The sequence below is a fragment of the Rattus norvegicus genome, chromosome 9 (genome assembly GCF_036323735.1).
Source record: "Rattus norvegicus strain BN/NHsdMcwi chromosome 9, GRCr8, whole genome shotgun sequence".
Taxonomy (NCBI): domain Eukaryota; kingdom Metazoa; phylum Chordata; class Mammalia; order Rodentia; family Muridae; genus Rattus; species Rattus norvegicus.
The window spans coordinates 83,488,849-83,513,195 of record NC_086027.1 but is presented as its reverse complement, the minus strand read 5'-3'; the positions used below and the strand labels follow the sequence as shown (position 1 = coordinate 83,513,195).

The window sequence follows — 24,347 nt, the reverse complement described above, 5'->3', positions numbered from 1 at the left end:
CCCTTGTTTATAGTTTTTGCTGGTATGAATTATGACTTTGTAAAAGTAGTCTTTTTTTAAAATCTGTTCTCCATAGCACTGAAAAGAGGAAAAGAATGTTGTCTGGTTCAGAGCTGACCGAAGATTATCCTAAGGAAAATGATTCATCATCGTAAGTTGCTTTAAGACACTTGGCGGCCCTTGACCAGTGCTTCTTATATAACTGTTAAACCTCCCAGGGGGCATGTGCAGCAGCATTCACTGTGTGATCATTCCTATTGTAAAGTGCCTTGGTGATGCTGGAGCAGAGGCTTCATCGGGGCTCTAGCTCTCCTCATTCTGTTGCACAACTCCAATCCTGCCTTTTGTTGCACTGAGAGAAAGAACAGAGCTGAAGAACTTGAAATAAATAGTTCTTTTGTTCTTTGGGCTTCTTGTTTACTTTTGTTTTCGAGACAAGGTCTTGATAAGTATGTACTGGCCTTGAGCTCATCAGCCTCCTGTGTGCTGAGATTACAAGTGTACGTCACTATGCCCAGCTCAACAAATGTTTTTTGTTGGACCAATGTTTTAGTGTAGCCTTCCTCCCTGTAAAATGAATATATAATTCTAGATAACCCATATAAAAGACAAACAATCCAGTTATTTTCTTTACAAGCTGTAAGCCGAGATTGGGCGGGTTTAGAGCTATTCTAACTTATTCCCCAGTCATAATGTCCCTTGTTACTTGCTGTTTTTCCTGGCCATGGTTCATGGTCCATCTCCTCTCATGGCAGCCTCCTCCTCCATGTCCTCTCTTCTCCTCTTCCTGCAGTTCCATCACTCAGTCCTCAAGTCCCACCTCTCTTGCGCCACTGCCCAATTACAGGTTTTAGCCTTTTATTGACCACTTAAATTGGGAGCAAGGTTTACATAGCATCACTTGGTATATGTGAGGATGTACTTTATGTCAGAAGCATATGTTTAGAATCAGTATCTAGAACTAAAATCCAAGCAGCACCAAACGAACCCACACATTTTCCCCTTTTTGACTAAATAAAAAGGCTCATTCTTATAATAATAAACAGTACACAGTAGGAATAAAGTATGAAACAGTTATAAAAACTATTAGGTAATAGTTATATTCATAATATTTAATACATTTATATTTGGCAACTTAAAGTATTTCTATCATTTAGCCCATCTTCATGACTTCAACGTTCTGCATAAACCATTTTCTATCCTAACCTGTATAACTAGCCTAAAAACATCTTCTTAGACCTAGAACATTATCTTAACTCCTCAACAACTTAAGCTTATAGTAATACTATGACTGTCTAGTCTTCAACCCCATCAGAGACCTGAGAAAATGAAGGAAGCACAGGGACACAACTTCCCTGAAAATTATAAAAATGTCAGAGACAGCTGACTGCCTAGATAACCTCCAATATTCTGTAAAATACTGGAGTATAATCTTCCGCCTTCCGGCCCAGAATATCTGAGAGACCTTTTGTGAAGCAGGAATTATGAAGGAATTGCTTACCCTGCTTTGGCAGTGCTTGGCAGTTGACTTCCCTGTATCTGTTTGTCCTTTCTGGACAGTATTCTGTCTGCAGATGAAGTTAGTGCATTTTCTTTGTCCAGTGCCTAGCTTACCACAAGTGAAGCCCTCTCTAAATAGAGACCCTTCAATGTCCATCATCTTCTTTCAAGTCAAATGGGGTTCTGTCAGGAACTGACATAAAAACATCTTTAAATGCCATATTCTGTAAGTCTCTGTGACTTTTGAAGACCATTTATCTATTCTTAGCATATCTGAACAAGCAAACGTTCCTTTCTTCAACTACGTATTATCTGTTCAACCCAGGATGTATATTTCTGGGATCATCTAGACTAGTATCTGACATGACTGTGAGTTTGACTGTCTATTAACTTGAATTTCTTTTCTTCTCTTTTTTAGATGTATGTATTTATTATGTATACAGTGTTCTGCCTTCACGTATGCCTACGGGCCAGAAGAGGGCATCAGATCACATTATGGATAATTGTGAGCCACCATGTGGTTGCTGGGAATTGAACTCAGGACCTCTGGGAGAGCACTCAGTGCTTTTAACCTCTGAGCCATCTCTCCAGCCCTCTACCTTGTATTTCTTAATCATCTGTAATAGTTTGCGATCACGCTATTTAAAAGGACTAGTGCTGGGGCTGGGGATTTAGCTCAGTGGTAGAGCGCTTACCTAGGAAGCGCAAGGCCCTGGGTTCGGTCCCCAGCTCCGAAAAAAAGAACCAAAAAAAAAAAAAGGACTAGTGCTTTACATTGTGATTTTAAGGATTATATAGGAGCAATATCTCATATAGAAATTAAAAACATACATGTGTTACATGTATCAAAAAAAACTTAAATTTTTGTAGTGGTGTATAATAGTCTAAACCAATGTAACCTTTAAATTTGTATCAGCATACAGAATTTTGTACCAATATAACAAAATATAACCCCAATTTCATATCAAAATACAAAGATCTAATCTAAACCCTAAGATTATGACTATAAAATGTTTTTTGGTCTAAGAGTAGATTCAGTAATTACCCCTTTTTCTTTTTATTATTCCTATAATACTCCTATATCTTCCCCCCTTTTTCTTCTCAACCCTCTTCTCCTTACATAAGAATGAAGGATAGAGAAAAGGAAAGAGAAAAAAGAAATTCCTGAATTTAATCCCCCTATTTCATTTCCTCCTTGTTCAAGACCATAACTAGTTGTAACTGTTCCATTAAATGACGACCAACGTCTAATAAATGAGCAGAATTCCTCCACCCCATCTCTTTGGAAAGGGACAGAGTTTTCTTTAAATTGCTTCCTGCTGATTTGGGGGCGTAGTTATTTTGGGGTGGCCCAAGAAAAATTGGAAAAAATTTAAGTCATAAGAAAGCCAGTTCTAATAGTTATCATCCAGTTCCTGTATGCTGAGAAAGCTGAGGATTAAGTGATGTCCTGATTGGATCTGTCTGTGAGGCTGGACCTAAAGAGCTGGCTGTTTTGAAATTGCCCTGGAAGCAAGTCTTTAGAAGAAGTCGTATTGATGTAGTCTGGGTAGGATCACGTAGGAAGCTGGAACAGTAAGTGTACCATCTCAGCATCCCTGAGGGTATAATTTTGGTTTTCTGTGAACTTAGATCTTTCAGAGGTATCACAACACCTCCCTTTCATTCTGGTGAGTGTGTGAAAGACATCAAGAAGCTATTCCCTGCCTTCAAATTCGTTTGTTGAGGTCTTCATCCCAAAGTTGGTTTTGAGCTAGGACTGTTTTGAAGTTAGATGAGATCAAACGGGGTCTTAAGGGTGTACCTCTGATTCAGAAGGACTAAGGCTAGGAATAGATGTCCAGATCTCTTCTATGCACACTGGCCATATGATGACGGAGTGAAAAGGCAGCCATCCACAAGACATGGAGAGGGATTAACAGAAACTGAGTCTGCTGACTCCATGACCCTATACCTAACAGCATCCACACTGAGAAAGTCAACTGGTGTTGCAGCTTTGTTATGACAATCCAGGTGGGCAGTGTAAACTGTTAGGTTTTCTTTTGGTGTATTTTTCAGAGACAATGTTAAATTCCTAGTACTGGCCTAAAAATCTCTGTAAACTTGGCCTAAAAGCAAACATTTATTCCTTCACAGCTGAGGTTGTCAGGCTTGGTGTTAAGTGTCTTCACCCACCGAGACAGCTCTGCTCATTTATAGTCTTTTCTAGGGTGGAAGGATTTTGGTAAAATCATTTGCAACAAAGTGACAAATTGTTTTTCATAAGAGTAGGCTCAGTCAAATTCACCACCAGTTTCTGCTGTTGTCCAGTTAGGATATAACAGCAGTGGCAGTAGCTGAATTTTGATGAGGGAAAGTCCATAGATTCTATCTCTGTCACTATAGCTGTAGCAGAAAAGTTAGAATAGTTAAGGACAGAGGTTGGCTGAGTTGACCGACAAGTTACCCTAATGCTCGTAGGGTCGTTTCAGGCATTTCCCTGGTAAAAATTAGTATATGAAAACAGGGTATCTTTTTTTTTTTTTAATTTTAGTGATTTATTTAATCCAGCATATCCATATAAAATTATTAATAAGATATTTTTTTATTTTTGTATTATATTTTTTTTCAGTTACTACTGTACTTTATTGTGTTCAACCAAATCACCATGTTACAAAAATAGCAAGCTGCCATAATAAAAAATAAGGCTCCTCTATCCAGCACCAGATAGCATCATTTTACTTTCAAGCCTAGAAATTGCACACTTGTATATAAACCAACCGAAGATGAGGATTGAGAGTTCATCCTGGTGGATTTTTCCTTTGATGAATATGAAGTGTCCTTCCTTATCTTTTTTGATGACTTTTAATTGAAAATTGATTTTATTTGATATTAGAATGGCTACTCCAGCTTGCTTCTTCTGACCATTTGCTTGGAAAGTTGTTTTCCAGCCTTTCACTCTGAGGTAGTGTCTGTCTTTGTCTCTGAGGTGTGTTTCCTGTAGGCAGCAGAATGCAGGGTCCTCGTTGCGTATCCAGTTTGTTAATCTATGTCTTTTTATTGGGGAGTTGAGGCCATTGATGTTGAGAGATGTTAAGGAATAGTGATTATTGCTTCCTGTTATATTCATATTTGGACGAGAGGTTATGTTTGTGTGCTTTACTTCTCTTTGTTTTGTTGCCAAGATGATTAGTTTCTTGCTTCTTCTAGGGTATAGCTTGCCTCCTTATGTTGGGCTTTACCCTTTATTATCCTTTGTAGTGCTGGATTTGTAGAAAGATATTGTGTAAATTTGGTTTTGTCATAGAATATCTTGGTTTCTCCATCTATGGTAATTGAGAGTTTTGCAGGATACAGTAACCTGGGCTGGCATTTGTGTTCTCTTAGGGTCTGTATGACATCTGTCCAGGATCTTCTGGCCTTCATAGTTTCTGGCGAAAAGTCTGGTGTGATTCTGATAGGTCTGCCTTTATATGTTACTTGACCTTTTTCCCTTACTGCTTTTAATATTCTTTCTTTATTTTGTGCGTTTGGTGTTTTGACTATTATGTGACGGGAGGTGTTTCTTTTCTGGTCCAATCTATTTGGAGTTCTGTAGGCTTCTTGTATGTCTATGGGTATCTCTTTTTTTAGGTTAGGGAAGTTTTCTTCTATGATTTTGTTGAAGATATTTACTGGTCCTTTGAGCTGGGAGTCTTCACTCTCTTCTATACCTATTATCCTTAGGTTTGATCTTCTCATTGAGTCCTGGATTTCCTGTATGTTTTGGACCAGTAGCTTTTTCTGCTTTACATTATCTTTGACAGTTGAGTCAATGATTTCTATGGAATCTTCTGCTCCTGAGATTCTCTCTTCCATCTCTTGTATTCTGTTGGTGAAGCTTGTATCTACAGCTCCTTGTCTTTTCTTCTGATTTTCTATGTCCAGGGTTGTTTCCATGTGTTCTTTCTTGATTGCTTCTATTTCCATTTTTAATTCCTTCAACTGTTTGATTGTGTTTTCCTGGAATTCTTTCAGGGATTTTTGCGATTCCTCTCTGTAGGCTTCTACTTGTTCTCTAAGGGAGCTCTTTATGTCTTTCTTGAAGTCCTCCAGCATCATGATCAAATATGATTTTGAAACTAGATCTTGCTTTTCTGGTGTGTTTGGATATTCCGTGTTTGTTTTGGTGGGAGAATTGGGCTCCGATGATGCCATGTAGTCTTGGTTTGTGTTGCTTGGGTTCCTGCGCTTGCCTCTCGCCATAAGATTATCTCTAGTGTTACTTTGTTCTGCTATTTCTGACAGTGGCTAGACTGTCCTATAAGCCTGTGTGTCAGGAGTGCTGTAGACCTGTTTTCCTGTTTTCTTTCAGTCAGTTATGGGGACAGAGTGTTCTGCTTTCGGGCGTGTAGTTTTTCCTCTCTACAGGTCTTCAGCTGTTCCTGTGGGCCTGTGTCTTGAGTTCACCAGGCAGGTTTCCTGCAGGGGAAAAGTTGGTCCCACCTGTGGATCCAAGGCTCAAGTTTGCTCGTAGGGTACTGCTCGTGGGGTCCTCTCCGCTGTGGCAGCAACCGGGAAGATCTGCGCCGCTCTTTCCGGGAGCCTCCGCACACCAGGGCTCCAGATGACGCCTGGTGTTCTCCTCTGGCGTCTGGACGTGCACAGAGTGCAGCCTCCCCTGGTCTTCCAGGCGTGTCTGCCTCTCTGAATGTTCAGCTCTCCCTCCCACGGGATCTGGGTGCAGAAACTGTTTATCCGGTCTGTTTCCTTCTGGTTCCGGGGGTGTCTCAGGCGCAGGGGTCCTGCCGCTCCTGGGCCCTCCCCTACGGGAACCCAGAGGCCTTACGCAGCTGCCTCTTGGGCCAGGGACGTGGGCAGGGGTGGGCAGTGTTGGTGGTCTCCTCCACTCTGCAGCCTCAGGAGTGCCCACCTGATCAGGCGGTGAGGTCTCTCTCCCACGGGGTTTGGGAGCAGAGAGCTGCTGTGGGCCGGGATCCGCGGGTCCAGGGTATCTTTTATACACACGTCTCCATATATTTCCTCTGTATATCATTTCTTCCTAATCTTTTAACACCTAATCATGCATCTAAATCCTTTGCTGAAAGCTAGTAAGTAGTCTGTGACTCTGTCCACACAGAGCCAGTCGTGAGCTATGTTCCTTACTACTCATCTCCTCACCCTTATCTTTCAACATAATCCTTTTCTCAGGTTGTAGTTGATTTTCATATTGTACTAGTGTCCAGATCAGGTCTAGGTTTATTATCACTCTTTCCATTGGTCATAGGAAGTCATCGGCCCAATCTCAGTATGTTTAATTCCAGGTGTGGTAGGTTGCTTCTGTGCCCCTTTGATCTTAGAACTTTAGTGCAGTAGCACCAGTTCTTGATGCCTCTGTTAACATAATCCCTTAATGACTAGTAATCACTTGTCATTATAGTGCTCATTCTCTTGGAGGGCCTAGTAGTCTGAAAGAGTAACATACCTTACCTCACAGATAACTTAGAACTTTTTGTTGCAGACAGGATGATGATGTTCTAAAATCCTAAGGTACCTTTAGGATTTTATTCCTCTAGGCCAATGACTCAACACAATGGTCTTAACTGAGCATGCCATCTTCTCTCTTTAACAGATCAATACTCATAGTAGCAGCAAGTCAGTGTTGTAATCTTCATGGCTACATTTTACCTCATATCCCTTGTATCAGTTACCTATTACTGTATAACATGTTGTTCCACGTAGTGTCTTTAAATTATAGCCTAAAAAGTATTGTTGCCCAGGCGTGGTAGTGCACATTGTTAATCCTTGAATCCTCGTATTCAAAAGACAAAGCCAGGTGGAGCTCTGTATTCAAGGCCACATAGTCTACATAGTGAGTACTAGGACAGCAGGGCTGTGTAAAAAGAGCCCGTTTCAAAAAACAAACAAACCAACAACAAAAGGCATTGCTTATAAATTATAGTCACTTCAGCTTACTTGAACTTGACTTAACAAGTTACATGTAGACCCTTTGATGTTTCCCATGAATCTGTGGTCAGTAAGTGACTTGGGAAGTTTTGAATAGCCTTATTTACTCATGGCTGACCCTGGAGCTGCTATCAGCTGGAGTAATTAGACCATGTGTCTTCCACCATCTGGAAAGCAAGCCTGTACTTATTCATATAGCAGCAGCTGAATTCAAAGGAATTAGAAATCTGAAATACATTTTGGGCTTAGGATCAGCACTCACAAATACTTCTGTTTTGTTCTTTCAGGAAAAGAAAATTAATTATAAGGGCAAATTCAAGACACAAGGATCTTACGTAGCCCAAGCTGGTCTCAAACTTACTGTGGACCTCAGACTGTCTTGAACTCCTGACCTTCTTGCCTCCACCTCCTGAGTGCAAGGATTAGCTGTATTTCATAGTGACAGGCTGTAGGCTGAAGATGTGATATAGAGACACAAAAATGGAGTCGGAGTGAATATGGGCAGAGCAACAGCCTTATCTGTTACAACCTTAATTTATGACAATTCTCCTAAATTAGAAATTTCAATCAAAACTTGGAGATTTTATTTATGTAGACACTTCTTTCAGATACTTGGAAATTATAGGGAAGAATTGAGGTTTAAAATTCCTAACTTTCAGTCTGGTGTGATGGCACACGCCTTTGTTGTTTTGTTTTGTATTTCAGTACAGAGTTTCTTTGTGTGTAGCTAGCTATAGCTCTCCTGGAACTTTCTTTGTATACCAGGCTAGCCTTAAACTCACAGACATCCACCTGCCTCTGCCTCCTACAGGTTGGAATTAAAGGAATCTTAAGCCGGATGTGGTGGTTTATCCCTATAATCGAGGCAGGTGGATCTGTGAATTGAAGGCCAGCCTGGTCTACAGAACCAGTTCAGGGACAGCCAGGACTACATAGAGAGGCCCTATCTCAAAGAAGAAAGTCTTAACTTTGTATTCATGCACTTAAACTTACTAAACACTACAAGTTGAAATGTTGATATTTTCTAAGTAGCATTTCAAATTATATGTGACATAACATTTTTTAAACGTTTATTTTTTAAAACTACAAAGCATCAATACTAGATAGTTGACATCTTTAATTGTTCTTGTCTCGGATAGTTTTAAATTTTATTACTTTGCATATGCACATATCATGTGTTACATGTGGAGAACAACTTGCAGGAGTTGGTTCTTTACCTTCTCTGTGGGATCCTAGGATCATACTTAGGTCATCAGGCTTTTGTGGCAAGCTTTTCATTTGATGAGCTGTCTGGCCAGTCCCCTGATCTTCCTTTTAGCCAAGAAAAATCTGTATCTTGCCTCCTTTAATTATATTAAAATATTCCTTTATTTTTGCTTAACTTGCTAGAGTCATAGTTTATATTGGTTCTTGACTTAATGAAATGTTATTCATAGTTCTTAGTTCACTGAGAATTAAGAATATCTTTATACAGCCCCAATATTGATTTTAGAATTGTTAACTGTAGGAACAACAAAGCTATGACAGACCCTTCAAGAAAATACTTAAGCAGCAGTAGAGAAAAGCAGCTGAGTTTGAAACAAGCAGAAGAAAATCGAACACCGGGTAAGTTTTGGTCTTTAATTATGATCTCATTTTTATTTATATGATAGATTATATTAAACTAGCACATTTCTTATACATTGTTCATGAATAGTATTATTAGGCACTAACTTATACCAATAACTGACAAGAGTATTTTAAAGAAGGCTGACAAGATATATCAATGAGTTAGAATACTTTCCACTAAGCCTGAAAAATTTAATCTCAGTAACCACATGGTGGGAGGAGAAAACTGACTTTGGAAAGTTATCCTCTGACTTCCACATATGTGCTGTGTTGTGTGCTTACAAACACACACGCACACTCTGAATGTAAATCAATAAGGACTGTTATCCAGTCATAATGTTAGACACCTATAAGCTCAGCACTCAGAAGGTAGAAGCTGGGGAACCAAGAGTTCAGAGGCTAGCCTCAGCTACAAAGTGAGTTTAACACTAGCTGAGGATATATGAAACTGTCTCTCAAAAAAAAACAGCAGTAAGTGGTATGCTAACTCATACCTTTAATTCCATCACTGTCTCCCCCACCCCACCCAAAAAAATTCCAGATTTTACTTTTTCCTCTTATTTCAGTGTGTAGAATTTTAGTGTTAAAGTGCCAGGACATAGACTGATCAGAGACTTACAGTTGAATTAAGGCTGATCAGTGTTGCTCCTTATCATTGGGATTCCTACAGGAGAAGTATACCAGTATAAGCCTTTTTTCTGAAATACTGAAACTTACACCATATTATTAGCACATGTTTGTTTAAAGTGCTTATAATCAACCAGCAATTAGCAAACATAAGTAGTAAATACATAAACCATCTCATTAGTATACAAATTGCTGTTATCTTTAATAAATGATAAAATTATATGTATGTTAATTTTTTTAAATAAACTTATAATTTACTATCAGTAATTGAGTTATTTACCTATGGTCCTGAGGAATTGCTGAAGCAAATGAGGAAGTCTTAAGAATTTCTGCTTGGCTGGGCAGTGGTGGTGCAGTCATTTAATCCCAGCAGTCAGGAGGCAAAGATAGGCAGATCTCTTGAGTTCTAGGACAGCCAGAGCTACACAGAAAAACCCTGTCTGGAAAAAAAAACAAAACAAAAAAAGAACTTCTGCTTTATAAGTAATAAAAAGCTAAGTTGTGGAGACCAATCAGTAGGCCCCACACAGAAGACACAGGATAGGAGGGCACCTCCTGGGGAAAAGGGGGTGTTGGCAGTAAAGGTGAGAAAGTAAGAACAGGGAGGGGGGGGTCAAATGATTTCAGTTTATGCACATACGAAACTCAAAGGAAAAAGAAGGAAAGGGATTAGAAGCTAGAAAAGGACCTTGAATAGCTTTGAGGCAGAGGAACACTGCTTTGCTATTGTAACTTTCTTCACAGTATTGATCTCTGGGATTGGCATGTATTAAGAATAGAGTTAAATATAAATTGTGTAATCTTATTAGATACACTTGTGGTTGAATTAGGCATTAAGTGTTTGTTCATGTGTTGTAGGGCTTTTACCTTTGCAGTCATCCTCATTTTATGGGAGCAGAACTGGATCAAAGGACTACTCTTCTGGTGGCACTAACCTGGACAGGTATGCATCAGTTACAGAATGCAGAGCATAGAAGTTGAAGGGCTCTCCCTCTTCAGAATCTTGAGTGGTGAAACAGGCTGTTCTTTATACTCTTAGCTAATGTAGTTTAAGCATAGCAGAGTCAATTCATGACACTTTAGGTAGAAAGTACTCAAGAAATGTATATTTTAGTTTTATCTATTTTGAAATGTGTCCAAAAATGATAAATTAAGATCTGGAAAGATTTATACTGATGCTACTCATGTTGACTGATGTTACAATAGTCTTTAACCATTGCATTTTCTGTCAGGACAACTAGGACTACACAAAGAAACCCTATCCCAAAGAACAACAAAACCAAACAAAAAGACACACATGAGTAAAATAGTGCTTTAAAAAGAAAGCAGGTTGACATTTGCAGCAAAAGAAATAGTTAGATGTTAGTAATAGAGTAATTATAACCCAGGGATATAGACAAAGAATGTTATATTTGTCCAGCATGATGATACATTTCTGCAATCTAAGTGCCCTGTATACAGAGGCAGGTCAATTTCAATGAGTCCAAGGCCAACCTGGTCTACATAAAAAGGCTAGGCAGGGATGTTTAGTGACATCCTGGGGGAAAAAATATAGACACACCATTTAGAGAAACATTATGAAAAATGGTTCGACTTCAGGTGTTATTAGGAATGCAAGTCAAAATAGCAACAAAGTCACCTGCTGCCTACTGGTAAAGATTAAAACTTGTAATAATAGATAAGAGAAATGTGAGGAGACAAATCTTACCATTCAAGTAAATAAAAATTGCTTTAACCTTTTTGGAAAACAATCAAAATATATAGGAGAATTTTAAATACCCCTAATATTTCTGTCTCCAAGCACAAACTTTTAACATCTTTCTTTTAAAAATTAAATATTTTCTCTGGTATGATTTGAAGTAGTGAAGATATACTGCCTGAATTTGTCCAAGACTAGGTAAACTGTCGTGACATTACAAAGTGCATGGAAGAGAACTGGAAAGGGAAACTGGTTTTTCTCAAGCCATTAGCTTGGATCATGCAATTTATAGGGTAAATAGGAAACAACTTAAGCTTCATGTTTTGTTTTTGTTTGTCTTTATTAACAGTTACCGAATGAATGTAAGGCACGTGCACAAGGCTCTTGTCTTAAGTTTTCTGTCTAAACTTAGAATTTTTGTCATAAGTGCCCAATGTTACTAGTATTTTTCTAAAGTTTGACACTTTTTTCCCTTAGACATTGATTTCTCTGACTCTGCTAGAGGGAAAGGATAGTAATGAATATTTTTATTTTCCTTTTTTTTTTTTGTTTTGGTTTTGGTTTTTTTTGTTTTTTTGTTTTTAGGTGTAATATTTCAAACCAGACTCCTTCTGCCAAAAGAAGCTTGGGGTTCCTTCCTCAGCCAACTCCCCTATCTGTTAAAAAACTGAGGTGTAACCAGGATTACACAGGCTGGAACAAACCTAGAGCGCCCCTTTCCTCTCACCAACAGCAGCTGCAGGGGTTGGTAAACTTTCTTTCTTACAAAGTAATTCAATTGAGTTATTCTCCATTTGTTGTGGATAGCAACATAAGAAAGAATTCATATTATAGTTGTAAAATATTTAGAAATTAGGTCACTTATCAAAAGATTTATCGTGGCTATAAACAATAAATCCATTATCTAGTCTCCAGTTTTCAGCCCTTGAAAATGTGTTTCTCTGTCTGTCATCTCTCTAATAACGTCTTAAAGGAAACTGACTATTCTCCAACTCTGTATATTTTGGCCTACTGTTGAGTTACTTTCATCATTTTATATACATTTCTCAACACAAAGATGAGATCATAGTATGGTAATCAATAATAGTGAGTACAGGGGCTGGGGATTTAGCTCAGTGGTAGAGCGCTTACCTAGGAAGCGCAAGGCCCTGGGTTCGGTCCCCAGCTCCGAAAAAAAAAAAAAAAAAAAAAAGAACAAAAAAAAAAATAATAGTGAGTACTCAAGCTAAACCCAGGTGCTTTCGAAAAGCTGCTAGGATTATAGGTAAGCAGCATGACACTTGTGTTCTTAGAAATGCATGCTTCCCTGTTCCCCACGTTTTCCATACTGTATCAGAAACAGTCCAATTGTATGTAGTTTTAATAAGCCTTGATGCAAAATGGAGAAACCTTTATGCTTGCTGAACATACTTCAAACACTTCTTTCCTTTCCAGATTCTCCAATTTGGGAAATACATGCTATATGAATGCTATCTTACAATCTCTGTTTTCACTCCAGTCATTTGCAAATGATTTACTTAAACAAAGTATCCCATGGAAGAAAATTCCACTCAATGCACTTATCAGGTAATGTTACATATTTACTGAATAACTTCATTGATTTTTTTTTTTAATATTAGGATTTGGGGCAGTTATGTTTTGATGTGTTGTTAGTAATATGCCACTGAATATTTTTAAAATATGCTAATCTTGTCTCTTATTTATCAGACGCTTTGCAAACCTGCTTATTAAAAAAGATATTTCTAATTCAGAGACCAAAAAAGAACTACTTAAGAAGGTTAAAAATGCTATTTCAGCTACTGCAGAGAGATTCTCTGGCTATGTCCAAAATGTGAGTATTTAATTTTAAATGTTTTAGATACACAAAATTGAAATTAGCTTTTCATTTAGTTTTTAAATTATTATTTGTGTAATGTGGTCACCTTGGATGGTAAAACCTAAGGAGTTACAGTAACTTTCAATATGATTCTTATATGCATTTTATTCTTTTTGGTTGGTTGGTTGGTTGGTTTGATTGGTCTCTGAAACAGTATCTCACATAACCCAGGCCAGTCTTAAACATGATAGACTTATACATTTATAGCCAAGAATAATTGAAATGCTGGTCCTCCTGCCTCCCCCTCCCAGCTGTAGGGAGAGTTGAGTCATTTTCTTATGATGCTCATGAATTTTTAAGTCAGTTGCTGGGGTTTGAACCCTAGGATTCAAACATGCTGGGCAAGTGCTCTTCTACTGAGCTAAATCTCCAACACTCTTCACTTATGTTTATTCAAAAGATAGAAGTATTCCAAATCCTTATCAGAACAAGACTGGCCTTGTTCAGGTGTTTTATAAATCACAGTTGTGTAAGTCACGGTTTTGCTTTGCTCTGATGGCAGATATTATCACTTTCTTAGGATGCTCATGAATTTTTAAGTCAGTGCTTAGATCAGCTGAAGGAAGATATGGAAAAACTGAATAAAACTTGGAAGACAGAACCTGTCCTTGGAGAAGAAAATTCACCAGATACATCAGCTACCAAAGTGTTCACTTGCCCTGTTATTACAAACTTGGAATTTGAGGTTCAGCACTCCATTATCTGTAAAGCGTACGTAATCTCTAAGCAAACTTTCCCCCTTCCTTAGTCCTTTATGGCAAGTGACAAAAATATTCCTTGTCACAACTAAAACTTATTTTCCTTTCTTTTTCATGGGGGAAAATACAAACCCATAAATTCTACCAAAACTTTTTTTTTGTTTTGTTTTGTTTTTGCTTTTTTTCCCCCAGCCTTTCATTCTTTTGGGTTTAGATTTTGAAACAAACATTAACCGTGTAGCCCAAGTTGGTCTAGAACTTGGCACTGTCCTGTCTTGGCCTCCAAGTGCTGTCTGATATGATTTATCACACCTTTCAGACTGGCCTGTAACTCAGATTTCACCACATCCAGTAGGGTTCTTTTTTTTTTTAATTCTACTTATTTTTATTTTGTGTACATTGGTGTTCTGCCTGAATGTATAATCTGTCTGAGGATGCCTGGAACTGGAGTTAAAAACAGTTAGGAGCTGTCATTTGGGTGATGGAAACTGAGCTCAGGTCCTCTGGAAGAGCAGCAGCCAGTTCTCTTAATGGCCCAGCTATCTTTTCTGCCCTGGTTACTAGGCATTTTTGAAGCAAGCTTTATTACCCATTGACCCATCTTTCTGGTTCCTTAGTCTGTAACAATAATTGAAATAGTTTTTGAAACACTTTTTGTTGTTAGTTTTATGAGAGAGACAGTGTTTTACCATGTAGATCAGGCTGGCCTTGAACTCAAGATCTGCTTGCCTCTGTTTCTAAGTGTTGAGATTAAAGGAATGCACACATAACCAGCTGCGATACACTTTTGTTTTAACTCAATAGTTAATGGTTAATTGATTGGTGGATTGCTTTTCATTTATTTCTGTTTTAAAATTATCTATGTTTGGCTGGCTGGCCTAGAGTTTGCTTTACTCTTCTTCCTCTTCCTCCTCCTCTTCTTTTTTGGGTGATTAGGAGGTGTGAGTTAAGGCTTGAGACAGGGTTTCTTTGTGTCGCCTTCAGTGTCCTGGAAATAGCTCCGTGGACCAAGCTGGCCTCAAATTCACAGATATTGGGTTGGGGATTTAGCTCAGTGGTAGAGCGCTTGCCTAGGAAGCTAAGGCCCTGGGTTCGGTCCCCAGCTCCGAAAAAAAGAACCAAAAAAAAAAAAAAAAAAAATTCACAGATATTTGTCTGCCTCTGCCTCCAGAGTGGTGGGATTAATCACCACACCTGGCTGATTTTTTTCTTTTTCTTTTTCTTTTCTTTTTTTTTTTTTTTTTAAAGGCAGGATGTTGCTGTGTTGCTCAGGTTAGCCTCAAACTTTTCAGACTCAAAATATAAAAGGTGTGATCCACTAGACTTGGCTGGAAACAGTTTTTTGTTCTTTGGTTTTAAATTAAGTGTTTTTATTTTATATATCTGAGTGGTTTGCCTGCATGTATATATAGGCAGAGGTCAAAAGAACTCGAATTATGGATGACTGATTGTAAGCAGTAGTATGGGTTCTTGCTGGTAATGAAACCTGAAAACTAGGCCCACTCTTCAGCCCTCAGAAGAAAACTTTTTGTTTCTTGTGGTGTTGTTGTTTTTCTTTTTTTAAAAAAAGATTTATTGGGGTTGGGGATTTAGCTCAGTGGTAGAGTGAGGCCCTGGGTTCGGTCCCCAGCTCCGAAAAAAAGAAAAAAAAAAGATTTATTTATTTTTATGTATTTGAGTACACTGTCGCTGTCTACAGACACACCAGAGAGGGCATCAGATCCCATTACAGATGGTTGTGAGCCACCATGTGGTTGCTGGGAATTGAACTCAGGACCTCTGGAAGAGCATTCAGTCCTCTTAACCACCGAGCCATCTCTCTAGCTTTGTTGTTGTTTTTCAAGACAGGGTTTCTCTGTGTACCCTGGCTGTCCTAGAACTCAGTTCAAGACCAGGCTGACCTCAAATTCACAGAAATAGGCCTGTCTCAGTCTCCTGTTTTTTTAAGGTAATTTTAGTTCAATGCTCTTCATTTGTCTTTTTGGTACTTTTTAACATTATTCAATTTGGGGCCACAGTAACTTTCTGCCACAATTAAAAACCAGAGTCACAAGAATATGTTTTCTGGTGGCTGGAGAGATGACTCAGTGGTTAAGAGCACTGACTGCTCTTCCAGAGGTCCTGAGTTCAATTCCCAGCAACCACATGGTGGCTCACAACCATCTGTAAAGAGATCTGATGCCCTCCTCTGGTGTATCTGAAGATAGCTACAGTGTACTTACATATAATAAATAAATAAATCTTTAAAAAAAAAAAAAAGAATATGCTTTCCATTCAATAAATACTTACTGAGTGCCTCTCACAGGCGGGGTTCTAAGGTGATCTTTGCCTTTCTATGTCCTTTGAGTGTTTAGACTTCATGATGACTATGAGCTGTTACTTCTCTGGATGATAAGACTTTATCTGAGTACAGAAATTTTGCTAATATAATCAAGACTACTAACCTTACCCTTGAATTATTTTTTTACAGGAGATAATATGTATATAGGCAAATCCCACGATCCCTTTAAATCTAGAGATAGCAGCAGAAGACATCTTAGTAGAAATCAGAGAGATACGCTTCCGACTGAAAGTTATAAAGATCGTATTTTGCTACTTGTGTATGTTGGACCATAAGCTCTGTAGGGGAAGAAGGTATCAAGAATATTTGTGTTTGTATATTTCCAATTCTACACTAAATCTCCTCTCATCCTTACAGATGTGGAGAAACTATTCCCAAAAGAGAACAGTTTAATGATCTCTCCATTGACCTTCCTCGGAGGAAAAAACCACTCCCTCCTCGTTCAATTCAAGATTCTCTTGATCTTTTCTTTAGGGTAATATCTTTGAAATATTCATATAACTCAGTTTTGTATTTTATAGATAATTGTATTTGAGGTTGAGGCTTTGTCAAGACATTAGAGTTTTGACTAAATTTTTAGGAAAAACTAATGAAAGAATTTATAAATGCTATTTATATATAAATTTTGAATAGACTTGATTACAGCTCTTAAAGAAGAGTAAGTATCTTCTCTTAAATATCTTTTCATGTCTAGGTGGCTGGTAATTGTTTAGACAACCTTAGCGGCTGCTTTTTGTTTGTGCATAAGTATGCATATGAAGCATTCGAACGGCCCTTGCTACAACCTGGCAACGTGAATTAAACTTCACGATGCTGTATGAGTTGTTGTGAGCCAAGGAATATGAAGATTCTTTTTTCTTAGTTTGTGTGACCTAGTAGGAACAAGGAAGAATCAGGTTTACTCAGAGCTGTAGATGAGAGTGTGTGTGTGTGCACCTGTGGTGGGGAGTTGTTTTCTGGGGTGTAGTCAGGCTTTTTCTGTCACAGCGTAGAACTGGTAGGAATTAGCTTTATCTATATTGATGGTCTTTGCATTGTTACAGCAAATTGGCAGGATTTCCTTCCTCTAGCTTAGTAAAAATTCTGTCCTTTAAGTCCTGACTGTTCAACTTCTTCAAAAGATAGTTACTCTGTCTCTGCAGTTCTACACGTTCTCTCCACTCTTCCTGTTATTATCACACACTGAAGGTTTTTCTGTGTATCTGTATCTCCCCTTTTTAAGGATTTCTTGTTTCAGTTTTCTCTAGGTAATGATATCCAAACTTTGGTCCTTTTAGAGCAGTTGTTCTTAGTGGGCTGTCACCAGAAGATTGAGGTCCATTGTTAGAAAGAGGTAGAGTTACACCTAACAGACCAGGAACTCTGCCTAACCTGAAGGTGATCTTATCTCTGCTATAGCCAACTGTTAAAGTCTGGATTTACTCTTGGCAGCGGTTCTTGTGTGTCCATGGGGAAAAATTGAGGTCTGCTTCATTAGAGTCTAGTTACTATCATAAATTTAGATGCTTCTTTGGTGAAGAAGGAATTAGGAATTCTGAAAATAGAAGACATGATATCATAAATAACTATTTGAAAGATTAGGTATTATTTTAGTAATTCTGTGGCTCAAGACAGCATTTAAACAGGTTGATAGTTGTCATTCCGCTGAAATAGTGAGACTAAAGATTATTTGTATTTAGTGGGTTAGTGCCAATTCAACATCACCCTTATTTTCTCTCATCTTTTTATAGGCAGAAGAACTTGAATACTCCTGTGAAAAGTGTGGTGGAAAATGTGCTCTTGTCAGGCACAAATTTATCAGGCTGCCCAGGTAAATCTGATTGCCTTTTAAAGGTATATGCTCCTAAACCAGTGGAGAGACAGTGTTTGCCTCATCTGTACAAGGGCTTAGATTTGATCCCTAAACCCAATAAGCAAGCAAACATATTTGAGTGACGCTTAACATTATGAATTAAATGTCAGAAAAACTTACCTAGAAAAAGAGGAGGGGCTAGAGAGACAGCTCAGTAATGGGGATGCATCAACTACTCTTGCAGAGGGCCTGGGCTTTTTGCCTAGAACCCATGTTGTAGCTCTCAGCCATCCAGATTCAGTTCCAAGGGATTGAAAACCCAGACATACATGCAGGCAAAATGCCTATACACATAAAAAACTAAAATTTAAAAGAAAATTTGGAATGCTGTGGATAAAGTGGTTTTTGAGTCTCATGAAGATGGCAAAAAGAGAATGCATTTAGTAACACTAGCTCTAGAATTTTCTCTCAGTAATATTGTAAGTTAGATAGTTTGAGTATCCCTTCTGAAATGCTTGAGCCAAGAGTGTCTTATATTTTGTAATATTTGCTTATATGTAATGAAATCTCAGGGTTGGGATGTGTACATTTTAATGTCCCTGTTTTTTTAACCTATATCTTGTCACATAAAGTAGGCATGGAATTTTTCATTATGTAAGTTCCAATAAAAGTTTCAGATTTGTCGTATATGTGATTTTGAATTTTTAGGTTGGAGATGTCAGTTTTGTCAGTTGTATCTCTCTTTTATGAATCAGGTAAAATCTGCTACAAACATATATATAATACACACACACACACACACACACACACACACACATATATACATAGGGGGAGCAGCTTACTTCATTTTTCCTATTTCTTTTTCAAAGGATTTTATAAGATTAATTTTCTGCCTTGAATGAAACTAATTTCTATTATGTTACTATTATGTGAACATAAGCTAGTTGTAGAAATTATGATGTGATTATAAGATACCTTTTAAAGCTTTCTAAGATTAGATCTCTGCTACAAACAAGATGGTTATTAGCATTAAATATTTATGTGGTGTTCTGTCGATACCAGAAAGCTTTACTTTCTTTTATTATCTTCAATTTTCTGTAAATGTAGTTTCTGGAACTCTGGGCCTCAGGGGAAAGTTCTTTTACATTCTATCGTGCATTCCTTTCTCAAAAATAAGTTTTCTGAGAAATTACTGTGTAAGTTGCAGTGGGTTTTTTTATTTTTTTTTCAAAATTCAAGAGACTGTCTGTGAATGTTATGAGGCAATAAGAAAGAAAAAAGAAATTTGAAGACAAAGCATTGGTTACTCCTGTCACTAACTGTATGCAGTTGGAATTACTGAGGTGGTGCTGGAGAGATGGCTCAGCAGTTAGAGCACTGCTGCTCTTCCAGACGGTTTGGGTTCAATTCCCAGCACCCACGTGCATTCCTTATTTTTTTGTTTTGTTTTGGTTTTGTTTTGGTTTTGTTTTGTTTTTTTATATATATAGGATCTCTCTATGCTTCCCTTGTTGTCCTGGAAGACCTGAAGTTCTGTCCTGTAGACCAGGCTGGACTCTTTAACAGAGATCTGCCTGCCTCTAAATACTGGAATGGCCACCAACCCAACCCACATGGTGGCTTAAAACTGCCTGTAGCTCCATTATCAGGGAATCTGATTCCCCTTTCTGACTCCTCTGGCACCAGGCACACAGGTGATACAGAGACATAACATGCAGGGAAAACATCCATGCACATTAAATTAAAAGTCAAATTAACCAAGCAGTGGTGGTGTACGTCTTTAATCCCAGCACTCAGGAGGCAGGAACAGGTGGGTCTCTGTGACTCTGAGGCCAGCCTGGTCTACAGATCGAGTTCCAGGACAGCCAGGACTACACAGTGAAACCCTGTGGTTGGGGGAGGACTAAGAAAAAGAAATCTCTTTGTCCCCAATACTATACTTGAATTGTGTTAATTTGTTCTAAACTTATTATATGAAATAGATGCCTCTGAATCTTAAATACTAATTATCAGCCTTCCAAACCACGGTCTACTTTTATGGGTTGGAGGGTTGGGGGGTAAGGCAGGATGGGCAGCTCTGGGTCTAGGCCTTGGTTTGGTTTTTAATCTTACTCTGTTGCCCAGACTGTGTTTCCCAGACTGGTCTTCAGTTTGCAGCAATCCTCCTGTCTTTGTCAGTGCTGGAATTGCAGCCATGCATGACTAGGTCTAGTTACCTGTTTTATCTTTCTGTTGTTGGAATTGAATCCAGGCCTCTCACTGGCTAAGCACTCTGCCTTGTGCTGCCTCCCCAGCCTTCATTATGGAAAGGTCTGATGTCTTGGTGACTTTTACTCTGTCTCATCTTCCTAGACCAGTGGTTTGGATGATTCTATTCTTTCATGTTGCTTTTATTCTGGTCCTTTGAAGTTTTAGTTAAATATTCTAGAGTTTGGCATCAGTTTTAGGCTCTAACAACTGTATATCTTTTTACACTGTAAATTAGGAGGTCATGAATTCTAGCTTTTGTGGGGAAGGGTGTACTGGAGATCTAGCACAGGGTGTTATGCACTGGAGGTAAGCGTTCTACATGAGCTATACCACAGTCTTTCTAAGTTTTTGTCTTGAGGGAGGATCTCAATAAGTCATTAAGATGGATCTTGAACTCACAGTTCTTCTGTTTCAGCCTTCTGAATTGTAGAATTAGAGCCCTATCCCATATAAAGAAAAATGTAACCAACTTCAACTTGCAAATTGTTTAGTTTGTGCCTTCTATGATAGCAGCCTGTACAGAAAGAATAGGTACAGTTTTCTAAAGGGGAGACAGTTACCCAAAATGGAGTTTAAATATAAGATTTTGAGTTTCAAATTTTGAAGTATGCCAGGCAGTGAAGGCACACACCTTTAATCCTAGCAATTGGAGGCAGAAACAGGCAGATCTCTGCGTTCAAGGCCACCTTGGACTACAGGGTAAGTTCTAGGATAGTCATGGCCTCATAGAGAAACCCTGACTCAGAAAAATACAAAACAAAACAAAAAAAACCGAAATTCTTACAGGCTTTGAAATATGTTTAATACATCAGGCAGAAGGTAAATGAAATTAGATGACAGTTACCTTGCAGTGGTAATAAAAAAAAAAGTGTTTCTAAAGAGCTAAAAGCCTTTTTAGACTCAGACTAGATGCCCATGCAAATGCATATTAATGCTTTTGTTAGTGGGGAAGTTTTTGTTTTTTGGGGGTTTTTTTTCCCCTTAGTTTTCTCTAGAGAAAGTGCTTCTAAAATAAGAGAAATAGGGCCAGCAAAGTGGTTCAAAGGATCAAGGTGCTTGCCCCAAGACCCAGTGTTAGAAGGGAAGAAGAGACTCACAGATACCGGTGTTCTACATGGGCACCATGGTATCACACAAACACACACACACACACACACACACACACACACACACATACACACACACACACACACACACACACACGATAAATAAGTATTGTAAAATAAGAGAATAATCTTGAGGGCTAGAAAGTTAGCCCAGTTAGAGATTGCTTACCTAGCATGGAGGAAACCTTAAATTTAATCCCAGGCACTGTATAAAACCTTACAGTGAAACACACCTGTAATCCCATGTCTCTTAACACTTAGCAGTTGGAACTAGAAGGACTGCAAGTTTAGGATTGCCCTTAGCTACCTAACAAGTTTGAAACCAGCCTGGGCCACATGAGATCCTATCTTCAGAATATATAAAAATAACTAATCTTGTAATACTAGGGAATTGGCTGGTGTCTTAATCATAGCATGTGGGAATCTAGGACAGGAGAATTACCATGAGTTTAAAGCCAGCCAAGAATGTAATAAATTCCACAGCTGGCTGGAATATAGAGTGAAGTCTGGATGTGATGCCATATCCCTATAATCTCAACATTCAGGAGGGAGAGTCAGAAGGGTTGTAAGTTCACAACCAGTTGGTTTGCATTGGAAGTTCTAGACAAGCCAGGGCTATATGTTAAGATCCTATCAAAAAACTTTCTTGAGGGCTGGAGAGATGGCTCAGCGGTTAAGAGCACCCGACTGCTCTTCCAGAGGTCATGAGTTCAATTCCTAGCAACCACATGGTGGCTCACAACCATCTGTAAAGAGATCCGATGCCCTCTTCTGGTGTATCTGAAGACAGCTACAGTGTACTTATATATAATAAATAAATAAATCTTTAAAAAAAAAAAAAACTTTCTTGAAATAGTGTTGGTCACCATTATGCATAAGGGTTACTATGTAATATGTCTAATAGACATTTTAACCATATAATCATATATGTTATTTTAAATGTGTAACAGTCAAGTAAATAAGGTTAACCAAAGACTGATAGACATATTTAAAATTTTAATTCTTTTGCCTACTGTGTGTTTATTGATGGGGGATTTTCCTAGGACCTTCATACATAGTTGATCTAAACTTCATTAAATCACTGGATCCACGATTTTTATTTGTGTCTATCCTAACACCTTCAAACATGGCAAATATTTAGAAAATGTTCCTTAAAATGTTTAGTTTGGCCGTGTGTGTGTGTGTGTGTGTGTGTGTGTGTGTGTGTGTGTGTGTGTGTGTGTGTGTGTAGGAGGCTGTTTGAGACAGGTCTGCTTATGTAGCAATGGCTGACCTGGAATGCTGAGTGCACACCAGGTTGTCCTTGAGTTTATAGAGGTTCCTGCCTCTGCCTCCCAAATGCTAGGAGTAAAGGCTTGGCCATCAACACCCAGCATGACCAAATGCATTCTATAAGTGAAAATTTGTCATGATTAGAGTGATTACATAAGAAAGATATCTGTGTTCCACATGAATTAGTAGAGTCATTCTCTTCTGTTTTTCAGGGTCCTCATTCTTCATTTGAAACGATACAGCTTCAATGTGGCTCTCTCGCTTAACAACAAGATAGGACAACAAGTCATCATTCCAAGATACCTGACCCTGTCATCACACTGCACTGAAAATACAAAACCACCTTTTACTCTTGGGTGGAGTGCACATATGGCAATGTAAGAGACCACGCTTTCTACCTTTGCTTTTGAAATATAGTATTCCAGAGATTAACCAAACTAGATAACAACCCTCAGGAAAAGAAATCAACCCAAAAGGAGATTTTCATTCTTTATTATTTTGTAGCTTTAATATTAAAATGTTATCTGATAGAAGTAATTGGGGGAAAAAATGCTTACACAAAAGTTTTTCAAATTTAATAGATTCCTCTCGTAATATTTTTGAGGGAGTATTGCTACTCTTAGAATACCAAAACCAAAAAAAAAAAAAAAAGGCCATGTGGTATTCTTGAGAATATATGATATATGTAAAATGTGGTGATTTATTTCTGTGTTCTTCTCTACAAGTTCTTTTTTTTTTTTTTTTTTTTTTTCGGAGCTGGGGACTGAACTCGGGGCCTTGCGCTTGCTAGGCAAGCGCTCTACCACTGAGCTAAATCCCCAACCCCGTCTACAAGTTCTGTTTCAGTAGATCTGAATAGGGCTTGGGAATCAGTGTCCTTAATAAATGCCTCAGCTCTTTGGAACATGCTAATTTGAGAATCAAATGTTACACGATAGCCCCCTCCCCCCCCCAAAAAAATTTTTGGTTGTAAATTATGCCCAATATGAATAACTTCAGAGAGTCCCAGAAATGTTTTCGAGAAAAAGAAGTTCCCTCTGCTTGAGATTTGTCTTTGTCCTCATGCATGTTTGGACCTTAGTACTTCTGAATGTGATGCTTTCCTGCCTGCGTGCTCCACTTGGAACCCTATGCTGTAGATAGTTTTCATACTTGATCAGTAATTCGGGAGAATCATAAAGTCCTAGAGCTGTAAGAGTGAAAATAATTTTTGAGAATTTTTTTCAAATCCTTGATTTCACTGAGGTAATTAAAAAGGCCAAACCTTGCTGGGTATTGTAGCATATGCCTATAATTTCAGCCTAAAGCAGAAAGAATGCTTCAAGACCAGTTTAGGCTGTGTAGAAAGTTTGTGGCCACCTTGAGTTACATAATACTCTGTTTCCAAAAAGAACAAGGAAGGACAGTTTCTTGGCTAGAGTTAACATTACAGAAAATAAATGGAGCACTTCCCAAAATTAATTGATGTAATTTTATAAGATATATTTCTCTTGGGTTTATAAATTACATCATGTAAGTTTACATACTGAAGTCCTCAATAGTCTACTAGCAAACCATGTGTCTAAAGAATCTTTAGTGTTTGTAATTTGTTTTCTTTCTGCTTTTATTTGAAGAGAATGTTTTTACTTAGTGCAAACCGCCCTCTGCTGGTAG

At 38.3% G+C, this 24,347-nt stretch overlaps 1 protein-coding gene across 15 annotated transcripts in view; it reads left to right on the top strand.

Moving 5' to 3' along the window:
• Positions 1 to 24,347, top strand: part of Usp37 (ubiquitin specific peptidase 37) — a 99,883-nt gene that overhangs the window by 54,653 nt on the left and 20,883 nt on the right. For 12 of the 15 annotated variants that reach the window (XM_063266503.1, XM_063266501.1, XM_008767307.4 and 9 more), the window contains 10 exons: positions 77 to 151; positions 8,933 to 9,030; positions 10,519 to 10,603; positions 11,945 to 12,103; positions 12,794 to 12,925; positions 13,067 to 13,190; positions 13,756 to 13,946; positions 16,632 to 16,749; positions 18,005 to 18,084; positions 22,907 to 23,071. In XM_063266503.1, the coding sequence (XP_063122573.1) occupies positions 77 to 151; positions 8,933 to 9,030; positions 10,519 to 10,603; positions 11,945 to 12,103; positions 12,794 to 12,925; positions 13,067 to 13,190; positions 13,756 to 13,946; positions 16,632 to 16,749; positions 18,005 to 18,084; positions 22,907 to 23,071 (1,227 nt within the window). The remainder of the gene's footprint in view (positions 1 to 76; positions 152 to 8,932; positions 9,031 to 10,518; positions 10,604 to 11,944; positions 12,104 to 12,793; positions 12,926 to 13,066; positions 13,191 to 13,755; positions 13,947 to 16,631; positions 16,750 to 18,004; positions 18,085 to 22,906; positions 23,072 to 24,347) is intronic. The other 3 variants (XM_063266507.1, XM_063266506.1, XM_063266505.1) reach the window with 1 other exon arrangement.